At 44.1% G+C, this 25,096-nt stretch overlaps 1 protein-coding gene across 1 annotated transcript in view; it reads right to left on the bottom strand.

The window, feature by feature from the left end:
* Nucleotides 1–397: 397 nt before the first annotated feature.
* The window catches only part of RNGTT (RNA guanylyltransferase and 5'-phosphatase), a 400,609-nt gene continuing 375,910 nt past the window's right edge, over nt 398–25,096 (bottom strand). The window contains exons 15-16 of the mRNA XM_074988850.1: nt 11,916–12,039; nt 398–3,120 (exon numbers count right to left, since the gene is read on the bottom strand). Coding sequence (XP_074844951.1) covers nt 2,957–3,120; nt 11,916–12,039 — 288 coding nt within the window. The 3' untranslated portion in view covers nt 398–2,956. The remainder of the gene's footprint in view (nt 3,121–11,915; nt 12,040–25,096) is intronic.

The following is a 25,096-nucleotide window of genomic DNA, read 5'->3' as shown; positions in this document are numbered from 1 at the left end:
CCACGTGCCTCAGTGCCGGAAGATTTTCCCTTAGCAGTACCCATAGGGGAGCACATAGCCGTGATTAATTGACACCCCTAAATTTAATATATTCTAGCACATTACAAAAAGTTATTTGATCCACCAATTCTTGAGATCCTTCTCCAGCAGTGGGAAGGCAAAACTCTGGTTTTTAAAATACTGATCATTGCCAAGAGCTATATCACTTATTGGTGTTCTGGAAATGCCTATGTATAGTTTTTTTCTACAACATTGAACTCTGACCTCTGCAAATCATGTAGAATTCTTCTGATTGAATCATAAGCATTGGTCGAATACCTTCTTGCCGGCAACTGGATGGATGGATATCATAAGCACAATTAGACCATTAGCATAAGTAAATGAACCTCCATTCTTTCAAACCACTGACTTTATTAAAATACTTAATACATAGTTTGCAGAGGAACGGACTGATTATCTTCTGAGAACTCCATTGAGAGCAAAATGTAACTGTATGTGCACTATATAACAAACAACAACTTACAAGATGGGTTCAGACTCTATATATCTTAAGAGCAGACAGCTTAGTTTTTCCTCAGTTTTTTTGGCACAGGTTCTTCCTTGCCCTTTTGACTCAGATACTAAAATATCCAGTAGCAGAGAGTGGGGCTCATACTTCCCACAAACAAACAAAGATCTAAGTGAAAATTCCATTCTTTTCAATTGCTTCTTCACTCTTTCCTTTCCCTCACAGTACCCCCATTCCCCTCTTTTTTTAAAAAAACCTTGTCCAGAAAACCTAAGATGATCAGCCTCTTTCAAAAGCTATAGAACTGCAGTGCAGGAAGAACTTCAAGTCAAATCTGAGCGGAGATCTCCCCAACCATGAGCTCATCTCCCAACATGTTTACATAGACCCATTGAAAAACTTAAGAGGAAAAAAAACCAGTAATGTCAAAATGTGCAAAGGGCAACAGTGCATACATGAATGAGGTGGGATGCACATGGAGGGCAAACTACAAATGCACAGAAGACAATGACAAATTACAAATGTTAAAATTCTGCTGAAATGAAGAGACGGAGGGAAGGGGAAGTGAGGAAATCATCTAGATAAATATTTAAAACAAAATGCTCTTTTCCACATATCTCATCCTCAGTTAAAAGGTTGCAATTACCATAGATATTTAAACAGCACTAAAGATTGCTGATAAAATATATACGATGGGGAAAAATACTTACAGTGAATATTATGTGGAAAATAAATGTACCAAGCATTTCCATGAAGGATGCATTGAGGTTGCATAGATTTTCACATCAAATTTATAAGGTCGCATTTGGGGGATAATTTTTCAACCTTGCATAGGAGATATGTCTGTTTTAAAGATAATACCTGGAAAGTATGTATGGCCGAAGCATGAGCTTTGAGGAACACAGTTTTCCCTCAAGTTTTACTGAAGCAAAAAAAGCAACTTACTTAATTTCTTCAGTGCCCTAACTCACGTATGGAGTATCCCAGGAAAGAGACAAGAGGATTACCAAGTGAATGATACAGTGTATATTTACATAAGTTGAAACAATTGGAGGTGCCCCCCACAAAGCATAGCCCTCAAGTTTCCATATAGAAAAAAAAGTTATTTACAAACATTAAAATTCATTTAAGTATAAACTATTTTGGACCATATTATAGCAACTGAAATTATGTTAACCAGCTTATTCATTGGGCAGAAAACTTACAATTGCATTTTTATTATCAGTTTTGTTTATAGTTAGTTCAGACTCAGAAAAATGAATCTGTTAGAATGCAGCTTTTCCATTTTAATTGCATGAACAACTGCCAATTGTACTGCAGCAAGTGCCATTAGGCTACTTGTTTCATCATGGGTGTAAAAGAAGTTTAGCGGATTAGAATACTGGCACAGGACAACTGACTGCTGCTTTGAAAATCAATGTCTTGGAAATCAGCATGTTAATTTTCACTGATTAATATCATGCCTTTCTCTTGCTTTTAACTACTCACTGGAGGCCCTTGTCCTGTGACTGGGCTCTATTCCACTGAATTATTGCCTCCTCAAAGATGTCGTCTGGCATCTCTTTTTTGCCATTTTGTACCTAGATGCAAGAGGACATAATTTGCTTTTACTGGTGCATACCACAGTGAGGTGCACCTTTAAATATTATTCATAATGGCTTCACTGTGGAAAACTAAGCTCTGCATTAGAAACTGTTTCAAACTGGAGACCTTACTACTATGGATTTCATGTGTGTTCCTTATCTACAGATAAAATGCAGAACTAAGATTGACCTACCAGGCATTAAATTTGTGACTTCAAATAATGAAATGAAAACCAAACCAAACTCCCACAACAACCCAGCACATTTCCTTTAGAAAGGATGATATTTACAACCATAAAGATTCAGTTCTTTAATATTTTAACAAAAAATCCAGCTAATTTTAAAATTAGTAAACCTAATAAGGTTTTTGAAACCAATACAATTCACAAACATTGCTGTTTGTTCTTGAACAAGAGTCTCCGAAATGTAGGAACACTAAGATAAATTATACTACGAATGACAAATCTCAACTAATTAAATAAAAAAGAAAAAGAAACACCACTATATCTGAAACACAGCCTGTAAAGTACAGTGTTCCAATGCTTTCTCACAGTTCCAGATTGCTAACATTATAAGTTAAAGGTGAAAGATAACCATGTATAACCAAGGCAGCTTTCCACTGATTCTATCTTGTTCTCGTCTAAACCTCTGGGTATTTCAGTCTTCCAATCCCACAAAGTAAGGTTGATTTGCCAGTTACTAAAAAAGCATCGGTTCATGATGTGTTGCATTTGAAAAAATGCATCTAGATATTTACAGGATGCTCAGAATGACTTTTTTTTGGAAATGTTTTTTAATCCACACCCATTTTCGTTTCACCTCCTGAAGAACTGTAAACAACATGCTATTCATTCGGCGTGCGGCCTTAGGTTATCGTGCGAGGTCTTTTGGGAGGTGGTGGGGGCATGAGTTCAGCATCTGGATCCAGGTGATGTTTATGTGTCTGTCCTTGAGAAGCTGCTGTACATCTATCAATGAACTCAAACAACATTTCCTTCGTGACTGGATTTTGGATGCTATTACATACAGCTGGAAACAAAGAACACATTTTGATGTTATTAAACTGATAGCTTGTATGCAAAACTTGAACAACTTGATCCCATATGTGCAAAATATATGACAGCATTTGGCATAAATGTTCAGCATTTTACATATTTTTTATAGAACGTTGAGTTGGGGAGTAAATTACTTTACTTTGCTCTCATACAGATCAGGGTCAGACGAAGTAAAGAGCAGCTATCCCAACAGGCAACCAGTCTAGCCTTCCAGTCAAAAGAATAATTCTTTGTCAAAAAGTAAAATTAAATCCAATATAAATGTCAGGGATTAACACATTAGCAAGGGGTAGCAACAAAGTTCTTGTGCAATGTGTCTGCTGGCTCTGCAGTTGTAACAGGTAAGAATTCATGGTTTTATCTATTTTGGCAAACTTGGAACTGAAATGGCTGTCTTTGGATTTCTCACCAAATATCAAACAATTTATGAAAAGGCTTGATTCTGAATGGAACATCTTTTTATCATTTTGCCTGTGCAATCTGGTCTTGTTAGATGAATCATGAGGCATCAACTGTTTCTCTCTTGAACCCTGACATATATTAAATAAAAATGAGTAAACATCTCTCCATCAACTGATATAAAGTAAAATCATCTTTATGGTTTCAAAGGTCACTGAAGATAATCTTTTCATGTTACTGTAATTCTGGAAGCACGCACAAATATTAATGTAATATTAATAAAACCTTCCCTACCATCAGTGGTTTTTATAATATAAGGTACTTTTAAAACTTTTCTTCTGTATTGCATTAGATTTAGTCCAATTCAATGCAGTATTATAATTAAAAGTAGCTAAATAAATAAATAAAAATTATACAAATAAAAAGTCATTGCCCCAGGAAGCCTGTGATTGTTAATCACTATTTTTAAAAAATATTTGAACTGTAATAGTGTAAAAAGAACAAAGATTAAAAAAAGGGAAATAATTAGGATTCTCTCCTATTTTAGCTTTACTGTTTCTTTCCAGCTTTTTTTGCTAAATGTAGAAAAAAGTGGGTCTCTCCTCCCGACCAGAGACATTTTCCTGGGAGGAAGAGATAAAGGAGGAGGGAAGGGAACCCATCAAAAGTCCAGAAACAACTTTTTCAAACAGCTGAACCTATATTTTATATATGTATATAAATACATGTATATACAGAGAGAGAGAGAGAGAAAGTCTAGACAGCTCTAGCTGTGGGGATGAAGGGAAGAAAAGGAAAGAGCTGCATGCTGGGGGTAGAAGAGGAGGAAAAGTTGCTGTTGCTGATGTAGAGAAGAGGTGAGAGCAGACCAAAGGAAAAAAGGGTTCCTGAAGTAAATGGGAGGAAATTCTGGTGTTGATGGAGGTGATATGGTAGTGCCTCTTCGTTGGTGACCCATCCCTCTTTCCCTCTTGATGGCGGCAAGACACACACATAGCTGCTGTGGTGACAGAGCTGCTTGAATTCTGAGGTGTCTCCCAAAAGGCACCAGCAACACAGAAGTCAACTTTTTCATATAAACAATTGAATTTGACTGGATTGTCAGCTACTTACATGGTGGAATCATTTTAAAGAAAAAGAGAAGTTACTCACCGTAGTAACGGTGGTTCTTCGAGATGTGTCCCCGTGGGTGCTCCACCATAGGTGACGGCTTGGCCGGCGCCGCAGATCGGATCTTCCAAGCAGTTTCTGCCGGACCGCGCATGCGCCGGCGCGCGCCGCTCCCTGGCGCGCTCCTGGCCATGTGCGCGATCCGGTCCCCGCCAGTTCCTCGACCAACCGCCTCGGTTGCCCCTGCAAAACACTAACAGAGATCCGAAGCGGGGAGGATGGGCGGGAAGTGGAGCACCCACGGGGACACATCTCGAAGAACCACCGTTACTACGGTGAGTAACTTCTCTTTCTTCTTCGAGTGTCCCCGTGGGTGCTCCACCATAGGTGACTACCCAGCAGTAACCCAGATAGGTGGTGGGTAATCGGATTATGTGCAGCTGGTCCCCGAGAGGACCGCTGCAGAGAGACGGGTATCCTCTTGGAATACCCTGTGAAGGGCGTAATGTTTGGCGAACGTGTCGTAGGATGACCAGGTCGCCGCTCTGCAAATGTCTTTCAATGCAACGCCCTTGAAAAAGGCTGTTGATGCTGCCACCGCCCTGGTGGAATGAGCCCTGGGAGTGGCCGACAAAGGAGTCTTTCTGAGCTCGTAGCACATTTTTATGCAGGATACAATGTGCTTTGAGATTCTCTGCGATGAGAGACCTTCTCCTTTAGATTTGGGAGCGAGGGAGACCAGGAGTCTATCCGTTTTTCGGAAGGACTTGGTCCTGTCTACGTAGAAGGCTAGCGCCCTCCTCACATCCAGGAGGTGTAGGCGCGCCTCTTCGCTGGAGTTATGAGGCTTTGGATAGAACGAGGATAGAACAATAGGTTCATTGATGTGAAACTCGGAAGAAACTTTGGGAACAAAGGCTGGATGCAGCCGTATGGTTACCGCCTCCTTGGAAAAGACAGTGCAGGGTGGCGTTGCCATGACTGCCGCAAGCTCGCTCACCCGACGGGCTGACGTAATTGCAAGAAGAAAGGTCGTCTTTACTGTAAGGAGGCGAAGGGGAACCGTGGCCAAGGGCTCGAACGGTGGTCCCATGAGTGTGGTAAGCACCAGGTCCAAGCTCCACGAAGGTGGAATCGGTTTCCGAGGGGGGTATAGGTTTACCAACCCTTTGAGGAACCTGGTAACCATAGGGTGGGCGAACACCGTGTGCCCTCCCTCCTCATGTCTGAACGCCGAGATGGCGGCCAGGTGGACCTTTAACGAGGATAGCGAGAGTCCTGCTCTCTTGAGGTCCAGTAAATACTCTAGAATTGTAGGTATAGGCACCGAAAGGGGGGCCAGCTGCTTGGTAGAACACCAAGCCATGAAGCGAGTCCATTTTTGTTTGTAGGTTTTCCTAGTGGAAGTCCTCCTGCTACTTTCTAGGACTTGCTGTACTTCCACTGTGCATGTGCTCTCTAGGGAGCTGAGCCATGGATTAGCCACGCTTGCAGTCGCAGGCTTTGGGGGTGCGGATGCACTATGGACCCCTGGGCTTGCGTGAGCAGGTCCGGCGCCACCGGAAGAGTCATCGGTGGGCGGTCCGACAGGCGCAGGAGTAGGGGGAACCATGGTTGGCGATCCCATGTTGGGACTATCAGGATCATCCGAGCCTTGTCTCTCCTGGCTTTTTGCAGAACCTTGTGGATCAGCACTGCGGGGGGAAACGCGTAAAGCAGGGGGCCTCCCCACGGGATCGCGAACGCGTCCCCCAGGGACCCCCGGCCCAGCCCTGCTCTGGAGGAGAATCGTGGGCACTGTTTGTTGTGCTGAGTGGCAAACAGATCTATTTGGGGAAACCCCCATGCGTGGAAAATCGGCCGTAGTAGATCGGGACGGATCTGCCACTCGTGGGTGAGCGCAAAACGTCTGCTCAACTGGTCTGCCTTCACGTTGTGCGTGCCCGGCAAGTAGGAGGCTCTCAGGATTATATCGTGGGCGATGCACCAGTTCCATAGGCGGATTGCTTCCGCGCATAAGGTACGGGATCGAGCTCCTCCTTGCCTGTTTATGTAAAACATGGTGGAGGTATTGTCTGTACTGATCCCGACGACTTTGCCTTGTATACGGTCTCGAAAGTGTTTGCAGGCGTTGAACACTGCTCTGAGCTCTAAAACATTGATATGCAGAGACTGTTCCGTGGGTGACCACAGTCCTTGAGCCACCTCTTCGCCCATGTGCGCTCCCCACCCTATGAGGGAGGCATCCGTAGTGAGGAAAACCGATATTTGCGGCTGATGGAAGGGTACCCCTGTTAGCAAGTTCCCGGGGTTTACCCACCATTGCAGGGATTCGCGCACCCCAGGTGGGGGCGACACCACCCTGTGAACGGTGTGTACTGCCGGCTTGTGTACACTTGCCAGCCAATGTTGCATGCCGCGCATGTGCAACCTGGCGTTCTGTACCACAAACGTAGCCGCTGCCATGTGGCCCAGCAGCTGCAAGCACGTCAAGACCGGCACCGTAGGGCTGAAGGTGATGACCTGCACGAGGGAACCGACGGCTCGAAAGCGAGCCTCTGGAAGGTATACTCTCGCCGAGACCGAGTTTATGCGAGCCCCTATGAACTCTATGTCCTGTGAGGGGTCTATCTTTGATTTTGCCAGATTGATAACCAGGCCAAGTGCGGAGAACGTGTTTGCTGTGACGCGTATCATGCGGAGAACCTCCCTTTTCGAGGTCCCTTTGAGCAGGCAGTCGTCCAGATACGGGAAAATAAACACCCCCTGTCTGTGCAGGTAGGCTGACACCACTGCCAAGGTCTTGGTGAAGACTCTGGGGGCCGAGGAAAGGCCAAACGGTAGGACCTTGTATTGGAAGTGTTCGTTGCCCACCATGAACCGGAGAAAACGTCGGTGAGCCGGATGAATGGTTATGTGGAAGTACGCGTCTTGTAGATCGAGGGCTGCGAACCAGTCTCCATCGTCCAGTGCTGTAAGGATGGAGGCAATAGTGATCATCCGAAAACGTTGCTTGCGCAGATACCTGTTGAGGCCACGAAGGTCTAAGATGGGCCTCCAGCCTCCTGTCTTTTTCTCCGTCAGGAAATACCGAGAGTAGAACCCTTTCCCTTGCAGTTGCTCCGGCACCTTTTCCACCGCCCCTATGAACTCTAGGTGGGCCACCTCCTGCCTGAGCCTGGCTACATGGGAGGTCTCCTGGGGGTGGGGCTTGGGCGGGGGTCGCGGTGGCGGGAGCGACTGGAAGGGGATGGCGTACCCCGTGGCTATGATCTCCAGCACCCATTTGTCTGTGGTGATCCTTTGCCGCTGGTCGTAGAATGGTCGGAGGCGATGGTGAAAAAGTCGTTTTGGATGATCTTGTGCAATGGTGGTGATGGCGCAGCCCTGGATTTGTATGTCAAACTTGTGGCCTTTGGCCCCGCCCCGAGGACGGACGGCCCTGTTGTGAGCGTCGCCTGGGGGTTCTGTACTGCTGGTGCTGCTGATGCCGCCCTTGCTCGTAACCCCTGTGATACTGGGGGCGCTGTTGCTGGTATTGGTACCGCCTTTGCTGTGGGTAGTACCTTTTCTTTGAGTATGGAGGGGTGTAAATCCCCAGGGTCCTGAGTGTGGCTCTTGAATCTTTACTGGAATGAAGGACCGAGTCAGTTGATTCAGCAAACAGCTTCTGCAAGTCGAAGGGAAGGTCGATTATCTTCGCCTGCAGATCTCTCGGTATGCCCGAGGTCTGGAGCCAGGACTCCCGTCGCATCACCACTGCAGTTGCTGTGGAACGTGCTGCCGTGTCCGCAACGTCCAAAGCAATCTGAACTTCCATCCTCGCAGCCGCGTAGCCCTCTTGCACTATGGCCTTGAGGACCGGCTTTTTGTCCTCTGGAAGCGAGTCCATGAGGGAAGTTAATCTGGCATAGTTGTCGAAATTATGGTTCGCCAAGTGCGCTGCATAATTTGCCATTCGCAAGGTTAAAGTGGAGGAGGAGTAGACCTTTCTGCCGAACAGCTCTAGCTTCTTGGCATCTTTGTCCGTTCCCCCTGTTTTAAATTGAGATGTTTTTAATCTTTGCTGCGAGGACTCCACCACCAAGGAGTTTGGCTGGGGGTGGCTAAACAAGAACTCCATGCCCTTCGCCGGCACGAAGTATTTCTTATCCGCTCTCTTTTGGACAGGCTGAATAGTTGCCGGGGTCTGCCATATGGTAGTGGCGGACTCCAAGATCGCTTCATCAAGCGGGATTGCTACTCTGGAGGAGGCCGGGGAGCTCAAATTTTTAAGGAGCTTATGATGTTTCTCTTGCACTTGTGCTGTCTGGATGCCTTGCGTGAAAGCTACCCTCTTAAACAGCTCCTGAAACTGTTTGAGATCGTCCTTGGGATGGACGTCCCCTAAGGCCGTGGCCTCATCCGGGGAGGAAAACGAGGAACCGCTGGGGTACATTTCTTTGGACCCTTCCGGTTCTTGATGGTGATGGTGCGCCCTCTCGCTGGAGGTTTGCGAGGGAAAATCTCGTGGGTCCACGGCCAGTCCCCCCTGGGATGCTTGAGTCTCCGTCCCCGATCGCGATTGCCCTCGGGGGTACGAGGTAATATGTGGGGATCTCTCCCTGGTAGATTGCCGATGGTGTCCATGCCCCGCGTGGTAGGGACGACCATGGCAGTATAGGCACTGTTCCTGGGAAGGTGACCTTGACCATTCCCTTTGCACGTACCCTGTGTGTCTGGGAGAGGGGGATCGTCGAGACACTGGAGAGAGAGATTTTGCATAATAGTCCAGCGATTCAAATCCCAGGAAGGGCGAGGGTGGTGCCAGCCATGGGGAGGCTGATTGCAGGAAAGGAGAAGGGGGCTCCGGGTAGGCTAGGGGGGACCCCTGCCTTCTGGTTGGAGTCTGCAACATGAGCGGAGGGCTGTGAGAAAAGAGCTCCACAGCCCTGTCTGGAGAGGGGCTGCAATGCCTCCTCTTGTGTGCAGCCTTCCCCCTCCCTTGAGGAGGTAACTCCGCCCCCTGATGGGCGGGGGATCCCGGCCCCGTCGGCACCGTGCTAGGCACGCTCGAGGGCGGTGCCGCACGTGCGGAGTCCTTCTGCGCCTGCAGGCTACGTGCCTGCGCGCTCTGCACCGCCGGTTCCCCGGGGGTCGGTGCCGCTGGCTGCGGTGCCGCTGGTACCGGCGCTTGCTTAGCTGCCGCCCTGCCTGCGGTGTGGGGCGGCTGGCTGATCATCGGAGGCTGAGCCGCTTCCACGTGGCTCTCCGTGCCGCCGCCGATCAGCTGTTGCTGCGGCTGGGGGCTGCTCGCTCCTCCCGTCCCGCTCACTGTTGCTGCCGGCAGGGATCGGGTTGGAGAAACTTTCCTCCGTTTTTGCGCTGATGGAGTGAGGGAGGCAGCTTTCCTTCTAAGGGCCCCGGAGGGTCCCTCCTGCTGCGGCCGCTCCGGCACGTCTGGCTGGAGGGCCTTGTCAAGAAGCAGCAGTTTAATTCTCATCTCCCTGTCTCTCCGTGCTCTGGTCGTTAACTTTGCACAGAAGGCGCATTTTTGTGCCACATGGGACTCCCCCAGGCACCTTATGCATAGACTGTGCCCATCGGACACTGGCATCGCCTCTCGGCAGTACTCACATTTTTTAAAGCCTGAGGAGGACATTGTTGGTGAGTCTTTGAGTTTGTTTGTGGGTACTTAGCACTTCTTTGTGCTGTTTCCCCGTCCGATGGCCTGCCTCCGCAGGAGGGCTGATGGCCCTAGCTCCCGGCCTCCGGCGCTTGTTACTGGGACTGGCTTGAGCTGTCCCTCCGTAGCTTGTATGTTGTTTGTTTTTTTTTTTCTTTTTTTTTTTTACAAAATAACAACCGGTTACTTATGGTATCCTAAAGAACTGAAAAACTTTAAAGAGAAAACAAATAAAGTCGTTGAATACGCTATGTGGCTTTAGCCTAGTCGGATTCCGTCTGCAGCCGACGGCGGTTGAGAGGAACTGGCGGGGACCGGATCGCGCACATGGCCAGGAGCGCGCCAGGGAGCGGCGCGCGCCGGCGCATGCGCGGTCCGGCAGAAACTGCTTGGAAGATCCGATCTGCGGCGCCGGCCAAGCCGTCACCTATGGTGGAGCACCCACGGGGACACTCGAAGAAGAAACTAGCAATATAACCCTGAGTGAACTTTGTAGTTTAAGTTTATAATACCACCAAAAATGCCAGTTCAGTATGACTGTTACTCATTACTCAAACATACCTTTTTTATTTAAATTCATTCATTCTACCTGAAAGAAAATTACTTGTTTGCATTTTTTTTTTAAATTCCATAGCAGAATCTGAAGACATCACCATCCTATGAGGACAACTTTTTCATAGTTCTCATTTGCTTTACTCTCTATTGTTTGCAATACTATTTTAGGAACTTGAAATTACATTTTCTCCTACTAATTTTGTCTTCCATCTGGCAAACAATGCTCTTGAATAGAGCTGAAATTATCATGGCTTTTTTTTTTCGTTTAACAAATCCAACTTACGTAGCATGTTGATGTGCCAAAGTATTTTTCTTGGTGCATCAGCACAAGTCAGTGTAAGACTGGGAATAGTGTTTGTTAGTTAGCTGTGTTGTAGAGCTATGGCAACTATATTTTTGTAGACCCCACTTAAATGTAGACTTTTAACATATATTTAACTAAAATAAGGGTCCAAATCTGTGAAGAATTCACACACTTTTACTATACTGAAGCCACGATTTCACCTGTCTTGTATAAAATAACTGGTATGTCTATACTACAGTTAAAAGCCCATAGTAGTCCTGTGCTAGCACACAGACTCATGGGGCTTGAGCTAACGGACTGTTTGCCTGCAGTGTAAATGTTTGGGCTTGGGCTATAGGTTGCATTCCAGGACCCTCTCACTTTGTGAGATTCTAGATTCGGGATCAAACTACACTGCAGTTTCACAGCTCCTTGGCCTGAGCCAGCTGGCACTTAACTAATGGGAGGACAGTATTTGATTTTACCCACTGAGCTATGTCCCATGAAAGCCTTTGGGATTACCCATGGTGTGTAAAGTTAATAGTGCTTTGCAAGATCAGGGCCTAATGTTATACAGAAAAAACAAAGGCTGATAAATTAGATATGGAGTATACAGACCATTTTCCATCTTTAAATTAGAACACAGTGTTAAAGTAGATGAAATTCTGGGGCTAAATTTTTTGACAGAGTTCATTAACCAAGTTTACCAAAATGGTAAATATGAAATGTGTGTGCAGTAGTAAGTTATTCTACTCACCTAAAGCAGTGTTGTAAGCATTTGGAAAGCTTTTGTCTATTCTCTGCCTCATGAAGACCCAGCTGTTGTTCTCAAATTTGCACTCGATGATTTTATTGTCATACTGTTTCAGTTCTCTTGTCACCTGTTTAAAAAGGCACATGTGTTTTATTAAATCATGTTCCTTCACCTTGTGAGAGATAATGGACATCTGTAAAATGTGTCTGGAAGAGTTCTTCATCCTACACCTTACACCTAAAATTAAGCTTAGCTGAATAGTTTATATCTCCAATGTACACATGCTCAACTACTCGACATTTTAAACATTATTTTGAAATCTGCTGTCAATATGAGGCAATTATATTATGCTAAAACATCAGGTACTCTAGCAAAGAGAAAAAAAACAGTACAAATGTCCCAAATGCAAATAGGTTTCCATGGGGATGAACTGCTTCCTGTGTAAGTGCTACTGCCAGCCTAAGTGCATGAAATGTATTATGTGTCTACATCAACCTTCTTTGTTAAAGGTCTCAGAGCCAAAAATAAGGTTTGAATACCAGAATTAGCTTATAAAAATCATTCCATTCTTTAAATGTTTAGAGGTGATTTTCTGTTTAAAATAAAGTAAATTCTAACTCCCTACATTACATTTTTAAAAAAAAAAAAAATCACACACTTTCTAAATATCCTAAATCTTCTCTTCTCCATTCATTCACAGATTTTTTTTTCAGGAAGCAGCCGATTTTGTAAGCTATTCGTCTTTTTGTCAGATGCCGCCAAGTGTTTTGGAGATTTTTTTTTTTAGGTCATATGCACTTTATTTCCTGATTATTTTGGTTCCTTTATCCTATGCATCTTAGCTTATGATAAAATGCAAAATTCCCAAGTAACCACGGCAACTTGAGAACTTTATCTAATGGATTTAGCAATTATTTTCCAATATACTTCACTCTGTTCCAAGAAGCCTCTTTTTATCTAGGAATCTGTATTTAACTGTTAGTTTTGTGTTTTGCTCTTTTATAATTTTGAAATCAAATGCTAGTCAAGATATCACAACTGTGATTCATTCTTTTATGTGTAATTACTTTTCCTTACAGTAAAGTGGATTGGTTATTTTGTAAGCAGAATTTTGCATTTTTACTATCTATTTACCAGTACCGACACAGGACTTTACTATTGTTCAGGGATATGAACTTTGAAGGAGGTCAGGAAAGTCCTTGGAACAATTAGTAGGCTGTGCAGTGAAAGCTCTCAAATATATTTTGGACTAATTTCTAAATAAAGGTAATTAATCTGCCAATCTGAGTCCCAAATCTGGGTTATCCCACCTGCAAAATAGGACATGTCTAACCTTCAAGTTGCTAAAAACGCAACCATCAAATTTTGTTTAGCATTTATTCTGATCATTACTATTACATTCAGGGAAGGGAGGTCTGGGATTTTACTTGTCAAGTAAAAGTGACAGTATGAGACAATTTAGCTAAACTGCTTAAGCCAGTCAGTTCATGAGACTTTACCATAAAAATGTCAGCTCCAGCATTCTATCACAAATTCATTTCTCTCTGTTAAAAATGGAAGCAATCTTTCTGCTGACTACAAATATTTTTATGAAAACATTAAACTACTACGATGAGCTTTGTGACTCTTGGTGGTCACATGGATTAGGGGAAGATATTTCCTACCCTGTTTGCAATATTTACTCATCGTCTCATTTGTCTGCCTTTCCTTTTTTAGCACATTTCTTTGTACAGTACCTTTGTTCATTATACATGTCTTAAAAGCTATATTCCAACCAGATGTTCAAGTAACACAGATTCATTTCATGTTTATATTTCATTAGGTGTCTTCAGGAAAACACAACATCCTTTTCCTAATCCACTGTGGATGTTTAAATGCAGGAAGAAACTTTTGGCTGTGTAATGATTCAGAAAGTATATTACTTGGACAATAGCTGCCAAGGGAAAATATTTGCATGCCCTTTTTCCTGATAAAGCAGGAATACGCTATTAGAAGAATCACCTGACAGAGATATTCAACTCTAGCCAGTGGCTTTCACTAACCAGCAATCTCAGTAAGCCTTTGTCATACAGTTTATCATTCTTCTAGTGTTCAGAGGCTCAGAATAGCAATAAATTATGTGGTTGCTCTATGTGACTGTGGCAATTAAGCGGTATTATTAACTCTCTGTATGCTTGCTTGGCCACTCATTAGCAATCTGGAAGACAGATCTTTCCAGAAAATGCAAACACCTGCCAATGCACTGAGCTAACGCTTTTAGAAAACTGCTGATCATTGCCGTCACAAGTTACAGCAATTATCTTCCTGAGTAAGTAACATAGCAGTTACCAAGTAAGTAACATACCATTCCCTGCAGTTATTAAATGACCTTGCTCTTGTAAAAGCACCTGTCTTAATATGTAGGCACATTTTCTTGTAGAAGCTGTTGAACATTTTATCAAGAGTACAAAAAGTACTCGAAGCACAATATAGGCTTTCAGCAGTAACAATGCTGAAAATACCACAATCGTTCTCGGCCTCTCCATATGTATGTGTTTGGAGAGGATTGAAAAAGTTGCATAACAATTCCGTAGCAATCACTGTAAACAAGCTTTGTTGCAAACATGTCACAGTTCAGGGCAACTGCACCTGTGTTTCCCTTCAGTCATCCAGCTCTCAGCTTCCAGCTCCTCAGCTGTTCCTTCTCTTGGGTGGGGACCCTCTCGCTTCCTTTTGATAAAGGTATATCCAGGCTGCAGCTTCCTGGGTTCATTATGTATTTCCCAGAAAAGACAGTCTGCCTGAACAGGCCTTCTTGCCTTCTCTTCTGAGACTGATAGAGTGATTTTTGCAACTGTAAGGTATCTCAAAGGTCTCAGTATCATACTTTATTCTTCAGGTACAAGCATTACAGAGAAAATATATTACAACAATGAAAGTACCTTCTTGAATGCTAAGAAGCTTACCAGAGTTCAAGCTAACATGGATTCTGGCAGGCCCAGAAATCCCATTGCTACTTGGGCTAGGGGACCAGTCTGTCTGCTTGATCAGGAGGAAATTCTGAGTTCATTTAAATCCAGACTTTTTATCCCCAAACTCTTTCTTTGCCTCTGAACCTGGGAAATCCAGGCTGAACTAGCATATGGGCACATCTCCAGGGAGGTGGCAAAGGCAAATAACAGAAGAAGTTTACTAGCCTCCTCCTTTCCTTCATCTCACCTCTTCATATGATAAAGGAAACGTGGGCAGCTCATCATTATACTTTTTGAAAGGGAGTATTAGCAGTTGTTTCTTCCAGCTTGTGCGGGATGGGACCAAGGTGGAGTGGTGAAGACATCTCTGCTATGACAAGGCTTGTGGCTGATTGCTCTGCTGGGGCCCTTACCTCAGTAATGACAAATACATGGAACCAGAGCCAATTCTGAAAGCAATTTGTACATATTTTATAGTCTATATGCCAATGCATGGTGACCTCACCTGGCACTAAATGGAGGTTGTGAGGTGTAGAGGACAGATAATCACATAGTGAATCTTAGTCCTGGAATTTGGGTGTCTGACTGAATAGCTTTGCAGGGAACTCCAAATTTATTTGAGCTGATCCTGCTTGGAACCCAGCGCTCAGTGGCCTCAAATTTGGGGCTAAGGATTCCATGGAGCCTCCCTCTGCCAAGCTAGAACATTACCTAGAATATTTACAGGCAACTAGTGTAAATTTGGGTCCCACAATATCACAAATATCATGAATCAGCACCATGGAGTAAAGAGATTCCTTTAAAGTTTAGAGAATTTAAGGTAATCCTATTAGATCATAATGAGAGAAAAGCATAACTGATTCTTTTCATTATGATGAAAAGCTTTCCTACTAACAGATGCCTAAGGTATATCCTTCGCATCAAATGGCAAGACTTTGTCACAGATGAGGAGCTTTGGAACAGAGCAGGACAAGAACCACTTGACCTTCAAATAAAGAGAAGAAAGTGGGGATGCCTAGGCCACACTCTCAGAAAACCATTATCCTTGGAAACCAAAAGGAAAATGCAAAAGAGGAAGACCTCGGACAACAAGGAAAAGATCTACTGAGACTGAAGGACAATAACTGGGATACTCCTGGAGTTAACTAGAAGTTTTATCTCAAGCCAGAATGAAGTCGAGGTGTAGATGAGCCATGCACCACTCAGAGTACAAGGGTTAAGTCAAAGTAAGTAACCTATATCATTTAATACAGAAGTACTGTTGTCTTTACAAAAACTATAACATCTAGCATTAATGTATTGTCTTTCTTGAAAAAGGAACCTGAAGTAGGAAAGAAAGTGAAATACCGGCTACATACAATAATTACTTCCATCTACCACTGCAATGCAACCATTTCTAAGAAGTAAACACAGCAACATTACAGAGCCATTTAGGACTTTTGAAAAATAATGTATTCAAATCAAATGCGGAAAGGAAAACACTTACATAAGCAGACAGTAAATATGTCTACAATTTTGAATGCTGCCGTGGTATCTGTGATGGCCCCAAATGGCCAAAATTCCGCTTTTACATCTCATTCAAAAGAGCACCTGCAGCCACAGAGTGCTTCTTGGCACCATTCTAGGACATAACTTCAGTGAGGAGTCAGGGATTGTTGCACTTTACTGACTCACCATATGGTTCCCTACAAATGTTACATGTTCTCAGGTGAATAGCGATTCAGCCCTGCTTAATTTGAGAGATGATGGGACCACTGCACAAGTTGTCATTACATGTATTTTAGTTACTGAAAAATCATTGCTTATTTTACATTTTGAAGCAGGTAAATAAATATTGAGATTTTTTGTTAAAATGGAAAAGCTATGAATTTTTAAAAATTACCATTTATTTTTCCAGTTTTCCAATTTTTAGTTCTTTTGTAAAAATGTATAGAAAATTTTACATCAAAACAAGAGACACATGAGGTTATATACTTCATCTGAGTTCTGTGTTCTACGTAATTATGGCAAATCATTCTTGAGGAAAAAATAATTCACTTTAAGGAGACACTGAGGTTGCCAGGAGATCATTAAAAATCCTATTTAGAAATACACTTTTGTTCACATAATTTTGACTTTGTACTTTTCCTTTCATTCTTTATTACCAATATAATCTGCAAGTTTATAAGTTCACAGACTTCCATTGGTTATTTCTTGCCTGAAGGCATAATCTTATTTGTGATATCCTAGTAGAAATGACTGTGATGTTAAAGACATAACATAGAGGAACAAGAAGGAGCAGCTGCTGAATTCTGGAAAAAAAAAAGGGTTTTGTTTTTTTTTTTCACATGTAATTTCTTACTAAGATAAAACAAGGAAAAAGGATACACAGACAGAAGAGTTAATAAATTCAACAGTTCTCCAAGTTTTCCCAAGAGGTATCTGCTTCTGCATAAGAGAACCTCCCCCATACGTGATGCATTATTCTTTTGCTATGTAAATGAACATATTAATATTAATAATAATATGCATGCACAGTCCACTGGCTGGATTGCAGAAAAGCTGTCATATTTTTCCATATCAAACTGGTCATAGCACTTTTGGTATGCCTGTGAAAAAATGTCTGTGCCTCCCTTACTGAAAATATAAGTGATTCTTCCCTATCGTGATAAACTTCCATGAACAAATGAGAAAGGTAGCTCTTTAGCACACATCCAAAATTAACTGAATCACTCTGTAAAAAACCTTCTGATTATCCTTAGACTCCTGATAAAGGAGAAATGGAGCCTGGAAATGAGTGCTGGAGTCTGGGCATTTTTGATAACATTTAATCAAGTTTTCCAGGGACAACTGTCCAAAAAAAGTAATCTGAAAGACGTGAGTACCTCAGCCACTGGAAGGTTTTGGCTGTGTTTAAGCATTGATGACAGCATGGAGGATGAGGTGGGAAATATGCAGACTAACAGTTGCTTTTAGAGATGGTGACCCCTTCAGTGAGGCAGGGCCAAAGTAATACAGCCTTAAATTGTGGTTTCTGCGCCATTACCAAACTTGATGTGGTTGCACCACCCCATTTTGATTAAATGTATCATGCAGATAGTGGGAGGTATATAAGAAAGCATTATGATGATGATTTACAGATAAGGAAACTCATATAGAAAGATTATACCCCCTGACAAAGGACACAGAGTCTGAACAGAGGACTGAACCCTTGCCTACATCCTGTGTTTTGTTCTTTTGCATCTTCTGTCCCCTCCTTCTACTGAACTACCTGTTCTTGAGGTCAGAGGACATAAGGTACTTAAGAAGACATTAGCTCAGCTGTAGGCAAAATTTGAAAGAAGCTTACAGTGAGCTTATTACTCCCTATAGCCATAAACTGATGGAGGGGGCCTCACCAAAATCAAAGAGCTATGTGACGATTTTCAAAGATGTCAAAAGTCTCGACCCTGAGCAGCTGTAGAGGCTGAATAGCAGAAAATGAATAACCTACAGGAAACGTCAGGTATAAATATTCAACCAAAGCAATTGATGTAAATGTAAATAAGGCAGGGAGACTTGTAGTTTCAGACTTTTTGAGTCCCAAAAGTCAGCTCTAATGACATAGGTTATTGGCAATTATAAACTGTGTCTGTGCTTTCACTGAAAGTATATAGATTATAAATACCATTTTAAAGGAAACAGTTTTTCAAACGAAATTCCACAAATGTACATGAATATAAATAAGACTTCTATAATACAGTCAAGCCTGTTCATACAATGAGTTTTACTGTACCCAAAATCTTCAAAAAAAAAGCCAGTGATTAATAAATGAATCAGATAAAAGATATTGTGTTCACCAAACAAAATTTCATAATATAATGAAACCATATTGAAGAAACATTTTAAACTCACTATTTTCTGAAAAATAAAGATGTGCTAAATAGGTTACCACAGATGTTATTTTATTTTACTCCAGTTATGAGAACTGATGGTGTGTAGCTTTAAGTAGCATATAACACAATAAACAGCTGTCAGGTTGGGTAAAGCAAGTGAAGTTGAAATGTTTATTCAACAGTGAAACTGTTTACTGAGAATGACTACACATTATCTAATTTATGGGAAATAAAATGAATGATCTGAGGCCTTTGAAGAAACATTAACAAGTTAAATACTATTTTATGTACATTATGAAAACTTTTTTAATGTATATAGCCAGCATGGCTGACATCAAAAAATAAAAAATCCTGAATCACGGCCATCAAAATCATGAGATTTTTATAAACAATAAATGTAGAGTTATTTTCTTTGTCCTTTTGTTTCTAAGCCATAAGATAAAAACATGAGGGCCACCAAAACCTGATGCTGGGTAGGTCTATGTTCTCACAGACTAGCTTCTCAAACTCCTAGTATCTCTCTTGATAAAATCAGTCAATCAGGGTAAAGGACTTTTTCCATATCTGCACCTTAACTCTGGAGATGGAAGTGTGGTAGTTCATAATGAAAAGGTTTGAAGACGTAGATCAATACGCCCTTTACCTGAATAATCCAAGCACCACCGTTCAGGGATCTGGAGTACAGTACTCCGAGTGATGTTGGTATTCTCTCTAGTCATGGCCATCTCTGCAACCAAACTCTCTCAGGACAGTAGTGATCTTAGAGGCATTATTAAGGGTGTATTTTTTCTTGAAGAACTTTGAGACTGGGAAATAAATTAGTTGCATTCTGACTTGTCACATCTTCATAAGCTGGTTTACATAGGTCCTAACTAAAAAGCAACCCAAAAGATTGGATTTCCTGGCCCAGGCAGCTCTCATACATGGCCCTTGTAGATTCCTGGACTGGCTCCACCTCAAAATCAGGTGTCCCTGATGATTTCTATAAAAATAAAGAAAAGGTAGCATCCTCCACTGTGGTATCAAACCAATTCTCTGATTATTCAGAGTTCAAAGAACAACTCATATCCCCCTGATCTTCATTGTGCTTTACTGCACGAAGACTAAACTGACTGGAATGTTAGGAGGCATTACTTACACCTGGCAATGAGTGTGTGTATGAAATCTATGTTTTACTCTTAGGAGGGTCACCCAAAACAGGCAGGTCAAAGGACTTAGATGAAAAGCAGTCCACTGCTACTCCAGATTGTGGATTGAGTGATAGGCGAATCAGTTATTTTTGTCAAAAATTTAAGATCTAAAAATACAAGGTAGCCATTCCAATAAACAGCATGCCATATTAATGGACTCTGTCTTGGCAGAAATAATGAGTTTTAGAAAGCCAAAAGGAAGGCAAGATTCTGAGTTCTTTATTAAAGGTAAAATAAACTATGAAAGTGGGTTTGTAGAACATTAGAACAATGAAAACCATGACAAAAGCATGCAGGGATGAAAAATATAGATAAATATAATCTCAAATCCTTGGAGTAAGTGAATGGTGATGGCCAAGAGCTAATAAAAAGATCCAAAAATGAAAACAAGTTACTAAAACATTGAATTAAGTAAGACAATTTCCACTGAGAGTAGAAATAATTATGACTTCCAAAGCAGAAAAAGCATCAGTCAGACTGGGTTTCCAATTATTAGCAAATTGAGCCGAACTAGGTTTCAAACATGATGCATGAAAATGAAATTATACACTGCTACGCACAGATAACTATGACAATTAGATCAAAAATCAATTCTACAATTGTCTGCAAACTCCGACAATTCCCTGACACACATCTCCTTAGTTACGGGGGGCTTCAATGCCAAAGTTGGGGATGACAATGGGGGAAGGAAAGCAATACACAAATGGCCTTGCTTTCCCAAATTCAGAACAGAGAGACAGATGGAGTAGTGCCTGGAAGCAGGCTTCACGATGTGGTGGAATATTCTTCCCAAACATAGATCCAATAAGTGATTTGGAATTCCCCAGATGGAATCACAGGAACCAGACTGACAATCTAGATACTGCAGTTATTCCAAACTGAATTGAAGGACAGATTTCAGACTCAAAAACTGAGATCCACTGCAAAAAGTCAACATGGACGTGTTGCATGACGGTATCATAGATGCCTTATTTACTCTATTTCATATCCAGATATACAAATTTAAAGTTTGGATAAGTGAGGAGGTGTTAAACCATGTGACATAAAGGAAACAAACCAAAGCAAAGACTCCTGAAAAAACACCTCCAGAGGAAGCAGCAGTAAGAAACTGTATAATATAAAGGTCAAATTACTAAAATGCACCTTAAGAAGAGGAAGTACATGACTAATTGCACCAAAAGAAGTTGAAGCAACTGCTGAAAGAGGTGCTGGTAAAACATAACTGTAAAACATTCTTAACTTGCAAGTTTAGATTATCAGCTGGAAGGTCTGTTAAGAAAAAAGCAAGGTGTGATGGGTGCCTACTTTACACAAGGCCTGAGTGACATCTGACCAATTAGCCAGGCTACACATAGAAGGAAGTCAGAGATGATGAGATTTTAATTGCAGATCAAGCCCACTTTGGCAAAGGGCAGGCTAAGCCATTATAAAACTTCCCATTTTAAGACCTTGTTTTCAGTGGTTTATAACGTTTCCAAACTTTAACCATTTCGGCTGTAATTTTCGATGTTGGTTGCCAACCTCAGGCTGAATGTTCTGGGAAAATTTCAACCAAAACAGTTTGGTTCTTTCTAAGAATTGGTCTAGAGAAAATATCTTTTGGTCCATTTTAAAAGATTCTGGTGAACTTTTCTTTGAGAAGGCCCCAGCTTTGGCACAGTGACGTGAAATTTGGCAGGAGGTAGATTCTGTTCCAGGGATGTGCCTTTGCTAACCCTATGAAAATCTGACCAAATTTGGCCAAGAAATAAGCCTTTGAAAATGCGCAGTCTGTACATGCCTATTTGAGACTAGCTAGCTATTCCTCAGATTTCATCCACAGTGAACCTGAGCAGGACAATTACAACTCTGGGCTGCTGTGGATTAGGGACAGAAAGTGGAAATGAGAGCAGGAAGCAACTCTCCAAATTCAGCCCTCTTCTATGTCTATGATACAGTAATTGTCTCAACCCTACTTTTCCCTGCCAGAGATCCCTGCCTCAATCAGTACGCAGGATGGCTTTGCTATGAAAATGAGGCCTGATAATTAAGTCACCTTAATTACGTTGGTCAGGGATGGAAATAGCCACATCCCTGACTGGTGGTGGTACGTCGATCTATTCCCCCCAGTACTGGCATTTCTGTGTCAACAGAACTCTTTCATTAACCTACATATAACCTCTTGGTGGGGCCAATTACCCATGGCAGTGGAAGAATTCCTCATCAGTACAGGTAGTGTCTACACTGATCTACTGTGGCTGTGGCCGTTGTGGTACTGTAGCATTTTAACTGTTTGACATACCCTCAATCTGGTAAATATAGAGAAAGACACTGTGTTGTGTAGGACCCCATCTCTTTTCTTGTAGAGGGAAGGTGGGTAGTGAACGAAACAGTAGATTGAAGGAAAAGATACTACTGTGATTAGTATCACAAAAAGCTCATGAGGAAATGGGCAATTCTATCTTCAGAGTAGGATTTAAACAGTATTCAGTAAACAAAGCATGGGGACACATACCAAATAAAGAGCAAATGAAAAGAGAAGTTACTCACCGTAGTAACGGTGGTTCTTCGAGATGTGTCCCCGTGGGTGCTCCACAATAGGTGTCGGGCTTGCCCGGCGCCGCAGATTGGATCTTCCAAGCAGTTTCTGCCGGACCGCGCATGCGCCGGTGCGCGCCGCTCCCTTGCGTGCTCCTGGCCATGTGGGCGATCCGGTCCCCGCCAGTTCCTCGACCAACCGCCTCGGGTGCCCCTGCAAAACACTAACAGAGATCCGAAGCGGGGAGGATGGGCGGGTAGTGGAGCACCCACGGGGACACATCTCGAAGAACCACCGTTACTACGGTGAGTAACTTCTCTTTCTTCTTCGAGTGTCCCCGTGGGTGCTCCACAATAGGTGACTACCCAGCAGTAACCCAAGATAGGAGGTGGGTAATCGGATTATGTGCAGCTTGTCCCCGAGAGGACCGCTGTAGAGAGACGGGTATCCTCTTGGAATACCCTGTGAAGGGCATAATGTTTGGCGAAGGTGTCGTAGGATGACCAGGTCGCCGCTCTGCAAATGTCTTTTAACGCAACGCCCTTGAAAAAGGCTGTTGATGCCGCCACCGCCCTAGTGGAATGAGCCCTGGGAGTGGCCGATAAAGGAGTCTTTTTGATCTCGTAGGACAGGGAAGGTCAACTATCTTCGCCTGCAGATCCCTCGGTATACCCGAAGTCTGGAGCCAGGACTCCCTTCGCATCACCACTGCCGTTGCTGTGGAACGTGCTGCTGTGTCCGCAACGTCCAGGGCGATCTGAACTCCCGTCCTCGAGGCCGCGTAGCCTTCTTGCACTATGGCCTTGAGCACCGGCTTTTTGTCCTCTGGAAGCGAGTCCATGAGGGAGGTTAACCTGGAATAGTTGTCGAAATTATGGTTCGCTAAGTGCGCTGCGTAATTTGCCATTCGGAACGTTAAAGTGGAAGAGGAGTAGACCTTTCTGCTGAACAGCTCTAGCTTCTTGGCATCTTTGTCTGTTCCCCCTGTCCTGAATTGAGATGTCTTTGATCTTTGTTGCGACGACTCCACCACCAAGGAATTTGGCTGTGGGTGGCTGAACAGAAACTCCATGCCCTTCGCTGGCACAAAGTATTTCTTATCCGCTCTCTTTTGGACAGGCGGAATAGTCGCAGGGGTCTGCCATATCGTAGTGGCGGACTCTAAGATCGCTTCATCAAGCGGTATTGCTACTCTGGAGGAGGCCGGAGGTCTCAAATTTTTGAGGAGCTTATGGTGTTTCTCTTGCACCTCTGCTGTCTGGATGCCTTGCGTGAAGGCCACCCTCTTAAACAGCTCTTGAAACTGTTTGAGATCGTCCGAAGGATGGACGTCCCCCGGGGCCATAGCCTCCTCCGGGGAGGAGAGCGAGGAACCGCTGGGGTACGTCTCTCTGGACCCTTCCGGTTCCTGCTGGTGATGGTACACCCTCTCACTAGAGGTTTGTGAGGGAAAATCTCGGGGTTCCATAACCAGTCCCCCCTGAGATGCTTGAGTCTCTGTCCCCGGTCGCGATTGCCCTCGGGGGTACGAGATCGTCTGTGGGGATCTTTCCCTAGTAGATTGCCGATGGTGTCTATGCCCCGCGTGGTAGGGGCGACCATGGCAGTATAGGCACTGTTCTTGGGAAGGTGACCTAGACCACTCCCTTGGTGCATACCCTCTGCGTCTGGGGGAGGGAGATCGTCGAGACACTGGAGAGAGCGATTTTGTATAACAGTCCAGCGGTTCAAACCCCAGGAAGGGTGAAGGTGGTTCCAGCCAGGGTGAGGCTGGTTGCAAAAATGGAGAAGGACCCCTGCCTTCTGGTTGGAGTCTGCAACATAAGCGGAGGGCTGTGAGAAAGCAACTCCTCTTGTGTGCAGCCTTCCCCTTCCCTTGAGGAGGTAACTCCGCCCCCTGACGTACAGGGGATCCCGGCCCCGTCCGCACCGTGCTCGGCACGCTCGAGTGCGGTGCCGCACGTGCGGTGTCCTCTGGTGCCTGCAGGCTGCGTGCCTGCGCTCTCTGCACCGCCGGTTCCCCGGGGGTCGGTGCCGCTGCCTGCGGTGCTGCCGGTACCGGCGCTTGTTTAGCCGCCGCCCTGCCTGCGGTGCGGGGCGGCTGGCTGATTATCGGAGGCTGAGCCGCTTCCACGTGGCTCTCCGTGCCGCCGCCGATCAGCTGTTGCTGCGGCTGGGGGCTGCTCGCTCCTCCCGTCCCGCTCGCTGTTGCTGCCAGCAGGGATCGGGCTGGGGAGGCTTTCCTCCGTTTTTGCGCTGATGGGGTGAGGGAGGCAGCTTTCCTTTTATGGGCCCCGGAGGGTCCCTCCTGCTGCGGCCGCTCCGGCACGTCTGGCTTGAGGGCCTTGTCGAAAAGCAGCATTTTAAGCCGCATCTCCCTGTCTCTCCTTGCTCTGGCTGTTAATTTAGCACAGAAGGAGCATTTCTGTGCAACATGGGACTCCCCAAGGCACCTTATGCATAGACTGTGCCCATCAGACGCTGGCATCGCCTCTCGGCAGGACTCACATTTTTTAAATCCTGAAGAGGACATTGTTGGTGAGTCTTTCAGTTGTTAAACAGGTACTTAGCACCTTCTCTGTGGTGTTTTCCCCTTCTGATGGCCTGCCGTGGCAGGAGGGCTGATGGCCCTATGCTCCTGGCCTCCGGCGCTTGTTACTGGGACTGGATT

This window comes from Carettochelys insculpta, chromosome 3, assembly GCF_033958435.1.
Source record: "Carettochelys insculpta isolate YL-2023 chromosome 3, ASM3395843v1, whole genome shotgun sequence".
In the NCBI taxonomy this organism is placed as follows: domain Eukaryota; kingdom Metazoa; phylum Chordata; order Testudines; family Carettochelyidae; genus Carettochelys; species Carettochelys insculpta.
Note: the sequence above shows the minus strand (reverse complement) of the source record. Positions and strands in the feature narration are given on the sequence as shown.